Raw genomic sequence first — 7,252 nt, 5'->3', positions numbered from 1 at the left:
CAATCTGATATTTTAAATATTTTAGTAAATATTTTAAAATTTAAAGTGTATATAGTAATATATGTATAATTCTTCAAAAAGGCTGAACCCCTACCCTAAGGGCCCCCCACACCCCGGCCCGACAGAGCGGTGGGAGGTTATAAATTATGATGACTCAACTGAACATTAATCACAGAGGCTAAACCGGTGCTCATTGCGCACAAGAAGCCCCCCTCACTTTGAGAGGTTGCTCCCACACTGCCGCTGGTGAGACTCGATCCTGGTCATTCTTCCAAATTAATATATGTATAATTGGATGCATATATAACAGATATTCTTAATCAGGTAATCTTAATCAAATGTCCCTAATTTCCTAATTCGTTATATAGTTTATTGGGGCAATTTGGTAATTTGAATGTGATACTAGTGTCACAAGCTGAGCACCTCCACATATTAATTTTCACAGGTGGAGCACTCCCCTGGTTTTGACCTAAACCTCATAAACCCTTCTCTCTCTGTTTCTCTCTCTACAGTCTTTTAACAGATAGATATAGAGAGAGAAAGCTTGAAAACAGTTAAAGCAATCCACAGGGATAAAGGGGAGATGGCGACAAACCAGTTTCCGGACGATTTCCGGTGCCCGATTTCGCTCGAGATTATGTCCGACCCGGTTATTCTCTCCTCGGGTCACACCTTCGACCGGTCGTCTATTCAACGCTGGCTGGACTCCGGTCACCGGACTTGCCCGATTACCAATTTGCCCATTTCCGACCCGCCCTGCCTCATACCAAACCACGCTCTCCGGAGCCTTATTTCCAATTATACCCTCGTCTCCTTGCCCGTGCCGCAGGCGGACCCGCAGGCCCTAATTCAGACCCTGATTTCGAAATCCGCTCCGGTGGACTCTAAGCTCAGCTCGTTGGACCAGTTGAGCAGGCTCTGCAAGCGGGATTCGGCGATTCGTCGCCGCCTGAGCGAGTCCGGCGGCGTCTCCGCCGTGCTGAACTGCGTGGACGCGGATGGGGACTCCGGGTTACAGGAGAAAGCCCTCCACTTGCTCTTAAACTTGAGTTTGGATGACGATAATAAGGTGGGGTTGGTTGCGGAAGGCGTGGTGGGGAAAGTCGTGGCCGCCCTCCGCGTCGGCTCCGGTGACTCTCGGGCCGTCGCCGCCACCGTGCTGACGAGCCTGACGGTGGTGGAGGTGAACAAGGCGACGATTGGAGCCTACCCAGACGCGATTCCCGGTCTAGTTTGGCTTCTTTGGTACGGGAACGCCCGGGAAAGAAAAGAGGCCGCTACTGCTCTCTACACGCTCTGTTCATTCCCCGATAATCGCCTCCGGGCAGTGGAGAATCACGCCGTGCATATTCTTATCCAGAATTCAAACTCCGGCCTCGAACGAGCGGTGGAGGTTCTGGGATTATTATCAAAATGCAAAGAGGGTAGACAAGAAATGATGAAATATGGTGGTTTCTTAGACACCTTGCTGGAGTTCTTGAAAAATGGATCCTCCAGAGGCGTCCAATACGCCCTTTTGACGATTAACATGCTGTGTACTTTCAGTGAACATATGTGTATAGAGGCCATTAGAAAAGGGGTTTTTGAAATTTGTGTTCAACTATTGGAGGATGAAAATGAGAAGGTGAGAAGAAATGCCAATACTTTGATTCAGGTTTTGCAGGGGAAAAAAGGAGTCTTTAGTAGAAATGGAATGTCTTGACTGTGATTTCATGGAGCTCTGATCCTAAACTAGAGGTAAGTTGGGATTTCCTGAAACTTTTTTTTTTTTTTTTTCTTTTCCCTTTGTACAAAAAGATCAGAATTTGAAGGAGAAATCTTGTTCTTTGTTGTATATTTATCAATAAACATGATATGTGAAAGGGCTTATGCGTTCGCTGTCTCTTTGCTGTGTTAGAGAAGATTCAAAATCATTTTTTGACAAGTCTTTTACAGTTTTGCTCTTCTCAAGTTTTGCTAATTGTCCCAGTATCTATGTCTGAGGACTCAAACAGGAAAGGAATTACCACAAAAGAAGAAAGTATTGTATTCACTATTCAGTGATTTGATCATTGGAAATTCGACGTTTACATTGTTGTTATGTTTGTCATTAGTACTAATTGTCTATTTTCATTGCTTTAGTTTAGTGATAATCCCTGTTTTATTACCATTACTTTAATGGAGGATCAATAGTTTATCTAGAGCCATAATGCCTAGGCATAGATATTACTAACATACGGTTTTCTTCCTTATTTCATAGTTCATACAAGCCCCGATGCATTTCCCTCCTCTCCTTTTTCTTGTCCTTTAGTTTTTTGGACGAGGCTGTGGGGTTTGGACGGATTTGGTTAAGAAAAAAAGGGGTCACGGGCTTGTGGTGGCGTTTTTACTCAAATGCTCATAGACGTAATTGGTGATCTAGAACATAGAAGTTGGAATTTCCCAACTTGGTTTCTCGTAGCCTCCAATTGCACGAAAAAAAAAAGTTTTGGTACATGTGTACAACTTTGAAGCCCCATATGCTTCCTTTTCACAAGATAAAAGTTCTTTCTTCTCCTAGGCATCATTCATTGCGATTGGCTTCTAATGTTGAACCGCTTATCATCCATCTTGCAACACAAATAGCGTATACGCAAGACATGTGTCAAAGTGCTTCCTTGTGTGCATTCTATTTCCTTGTTACAACTTCATGTTCTTTAACTACTTTTCACACGTTTTTGTCCAAGTTGAGAAGTTCACATGACTCGACTTTTGCATTATATACAAATTTGTTTCTCAAGCAAGTTGTGAATGATCCAAATCCCCTTTCTCCCCCCTCCCTCTCTCTCTTCAAGTTTAGTAGGCACAAGGCTGAGAAAATTTGTATATAGAATCATAATCAGGTGAGAACCAACTGTAACTTGCGAACTTCTGAAGGATCGTATCCGGGTGCAGTGCAATCATACAGTAAGTGTGGTGCAATCTTTCAGAAGTTCGCAGGTTCGCACATTAAGGTCAATTTGCACCTGGACCTATATATATATGCTTGGTGGAGTTTGAGATTTGGATAATTTTGAATATGGTACTTATGATCTTCATTTTATTGGCTATGGAATTGTGTTCTTGATGATCTTTGAAGGAGTTTTTTAATTTTCATCCCTCTGAGCAGCCCCCACCATGTACCACATATTTCTTCTGACAGGATAAACTTTTATATTGAAAAGGGTTAGTCCATCCATAGCTTATCCAGATATTGGACTTGTCAAAATCACTAAAAAAAAATAATATTGGTTGGATGCACCTACCCTTGAGTGTTGTATATAGAATACACATTTGCAGATTACATACAATATTTATATATAGAGATAGATGTGTGCAGTGCATTGCAGTGTATATTTTATGGCATTATAAAGAGTCAGAAAAGTTTAGGTGAGCAGAACCTCACCATTGCCAGATTATTCCTTTGCCACTATGGGAAGCAACCAAGTGGAAAGAGGTGATTAAGAATTCCGGAATAAGAGGAAGCTGCATACTTGATTGGTTGACCCACTTTTTTCATATCATGTCTGCATTAGGTTTGTCCTGGTTCATTATTTCTTTTCCTTTGTTTTTAACCTTTTAATATTCGGTAGTCATATTAAATTATAACCAAGTTAAGTTTAAGACTCGAAGACGTTAACTTGAATTTAAGTGAACTCGTTTAAGACTCGAAGACGTCACTGCTGGAAATTATGGAATTTTCGACCACCTGAAAGTGATTTTAAATCAAGTCGAAAGTCTTGTTTCGACCACTTTTGGTATTTGGAAAAACCTTTATTGCTATTTCCGACCACTTTTTGCTTTCGACTTGATTTAATATCACTTTCAGGTGGTCGGAAATTCCATAATTTCCAGTAGTGCGTTAACCTAAAGTCGAGTTAGGAGTTGTTGAGCTCTTTTAAGACTCGAAGACGTTGACTTAAAGTTGAGTTAGGAGCTGAGCGCGGTTAAGACTCAAAGATGTTAACTTGACGTTAGGATAGGAGTTGAGCTTTGTTAAGGCTTGAAGATGTTAACCTAAAGTCGAGTTAGGAGTTGAGCTTTGTTCAAACTTGAAAACATTAACCTGAAGTCAAGCTAGGAGTTGGGCTTTGTTAAGACTCGAGTCGAGCAGGATTAAAATTCAAAGACGTTACTTAAGAAGAATCTCGGTTATAGGTTGTTTGTGGATTAGGTTTGTCTTTTGTATCAACCTTAGTTTGCCGGCTAGAAAGTGGGTTGCCACTATTTTAAGATAGTGGATAAACACAATAGATTATATGACTTTTCTTCTTAATTGGTTGTTAACTTTTTTTTGTTTTTGTTTTTGTTTTTGTTTATATTTGTATACAATCTGTTAAGGCAACTTCAATGGCATAAATAGATGCCCTTTCTCTATCTTTTTCACAAGGAACCCATCATGATACCCCCCCCCCCCCCCCTTCTCATGCCACCCCAAAGTAGGAGAAAGGAAATGGAGGGATAATGCAACATGTCTGTTGTTTTGACATGAAAGTGTACACACAAACCCAATAGCAAAAAGCCTCTTAACTCCTCCATTGACCATTACTGGTTAAGAGAAGCAGGATGGGCCTTTTGGTCACTTTGCAAGTTGGGTAGATGGTATGAGGTTGGGCTATTATTATGTGGGAACATGGCAGTCATTTGATTATTGTAGGGAACAACATGGATGGGATGCCCTTCAAGTACTTATGGGGGACCTAGCACGAGAATCGATAAATTGTTCAATAAATATTCATTTTTAGTATATTGTAAATTTATTTTTAATGTATTACACGTTCATTCTAATTTGCAATCACTAAAAACGAACCTGCAATAAGTTAATAGTAACGCAGGCTTAACTCTACATGTATATATACATGACAAACGTAAGATGCCATCAAGCACAACTTAATCGATCTGTTAATTCAAAAAAGTTACTCCATAATAGTTTTGTTTCGCTGACAACCGAAAGTTATATGAAATTATACAGGTGTCCGCATGGGCAACTCAACTGCTCATAGAGGTGAAAAGTTGGAAAAATGACCAGAGATCGAGTCTCACCAGCGGCAGTGTGGGAGCAACCTCTCAAAGTGGGGGGGGGGGGGGGGGGGGGGGGGGGGGGGGGGGGGGGGGGGGGAGGGGAGGGGAGAGGGGGGCCTTGTGCGCAGGGGGGGAGGGACAAGGGGTCTTGTGCGCAGTAAGCAAAGGTCTAGCATCTGTGGTTCATGTTTCAGTTGAGTTACCATGATTTACATCCTCCTAGATGCTCTGTCAGGCCGGGGTGTGGGGGGTTCTTAGGGTTGGGTTCAACCTTTTGGAAGAATTATACTGGTAAAATATTTCAATTTCTAATAATCGTTACTCTCTTTTAGTTGTGACTCATTGTTGATAGACTACTCGAGACTATCAAGTACATTTGACTATAACATACAAGATCCATATGATGTTTTGATCCAAAACCGAGTCATGTGTTTTCCTAAGATGATGAAAGAGGAAAGGAGATGTCAGCATTTCAATGGCAGACTTAGTGGTGATCCATCATGTTATCCTTCTAAAAGCCCAACATTCACTTATGAACGCCATTTTCATAATGGTGGAGAAATTAATAATGGAAGCTTCTCTGAAGTGATTTCCATTTCAACTAAAAGTGTAAGCTGATAGTTGGATTGCACATTTATGTTTATATACTCTATTATATATGCTCAACATATATTTGTCCTCTAACTTAAGATTAGTTTAACGTAACGATTAGAATATGTAAAAATTTCATAGTTAAGAATTTTATTGTACGAAATTAGAAGTCGTAAATTAAAGTGGTAAAATCAGTATAGTTGGTAGAAGATTTAGATGGAGAATTAAATCTTTAGTTTATCACTAGCAAGAGTGCATGTGATTAATTATAACAAATTAAAGATGCTTTTAAAGCACGTACAGCATGACATGAATTGAGAGTGGATAGAACTATAAGCATGCTTCAAGCAAAGGCCATTATAATTTGTGGGGTCATCCAATTAAGCTTATATTAGCTTCTAATTACCAAAGTTGATTTAATTTATACTTAACAACATTAATTATTATGGTTAATCATTTCTTTCAATTCAAACCATACTATATATAATGGTGTCTGCTTTTTGTTTACCCATCAGTCTCCAATCAATCATCGTTATAAGTAATTAAACTAACAAAGTTAACAACCATGTACCAAACACTTGTACAAATTTAAGCCACCACTCATCGTACATATCTGTAAAGTGAAGTTAACAAAAACCTAACATAATGTAACGTAACCAAGAAGCAGTAAGCTAAAGGCACAGAAAGTAACATGCAAATTCCAAATGTTTTCATGAGGTTAAGAGGTGGATCTATACTTGTTGAGGGGAGGTTTGAAGGGTCGAGTTCAACATCTTGTTATTGAAATATGAGGTTGACTGTTACGTAAATATAAAAAAAAAAAAAAGTTGTGTATTCGTTATTAGTTATAACTTAGGAGGGATAAGAGCTTAATCCTAACAGTTCATATTATACAAGAAGAAAAATCAAATTACCTACAAAAAAAAAAAAAATACTGGTAAATTATTGAAATTCATATGTATTTAGGGCCCGTTTGAAAACTCGGAAAGTGATTTTTGGAAGTCATTTTCTGAATTTTCAGTGTTTGAGTACTCAATGAAAATGAAGTCAAAGGAAAATATTCATTCTGGTCAACAGAAAAAAAATCCAATTTGGCAGAAAACGTCTTCCTAGTATTTTTGACAGAAGACATTTTTCAAAATTTTTATTTTCCATCTCTCTTCCCTCTCTTCATTTTGAAGTTAGTTTTTGGAATATTATTATTACCATCACCACAACCACCAAACCACCACAATATCACCACCACCACCACGACCAACACCAAAACCACCATCGCCACCGATACCATCACTACCACCACCACCACCACTACCAATACCAATACCAACACCAACACCAACACCAACACCACCACACCTTATTATAACAAATAATATGTTTTTTTTTTTTTTTTCAGGAAAATGGACCAAACATAAAAAAATGCAATTTCTTAAATTTCAGCCAAACATAAAAAGGTAGTTTCCTAACATTCAGCTCAACACCAAAAGAGTTCAAATATTTTTTCAGAAAATTAGTTATTTTTCATAAATCATTTTCTAAGTTTCCAAATGGACTCTTAATTTACCTAGACTTTCCATTGGTAAAACATTGAAATTCGTAAATATTTAAACTATAACTATTTAATCATTTGCTAAATCTATTG

General features: G+C 38.8%; 1 protein-coding gene across 1 annotated transcript; it reads left to right on the top strand.

The window, feature by feature from the left end:
* The first annotated feature begins 452 nt into the window (after nt 1-452).
* On the top strand, nt 453-2,063 carry LOC109170415 (U-box domain-containing protein 8). Its single transcript, XM_019319530.1, has one exon. It carries the CDS (start codon nt 584-586, stop codon nt 1,700-1,702), a length of 1,119 nt encoding a protein of 372 aa, XP_019175075.1. The 5' UTR covers nt 453-583; the 3' UTR covers nt 1,703-2,063.
* The last annotated feature ends 5,189 nt before the right edge of the window (nt 2,064-7,252 follow it).

The sequence above is a fragment of the Ipomoea nil genome, unplaced genomic scaffold (assembly GCF_001879475.1).
Source record: "Ipomoea nil cultivar Tokyo-kokei standard unplaced genomic scaffold, Asagao_1.1 scaffold0317, whole genome shotgun sequence".
Taxonomy (NCBI): domain Eukaryota; kingdom Viridiplantae; phylum Streptophyta; class Magnoliopsida; order Solanales; family Convolvulaceae; genus Ipomoea; species Ipomoea nil.
This window is presented reverse-complemented; position numbering and strand designations above follow the sequence as displayed.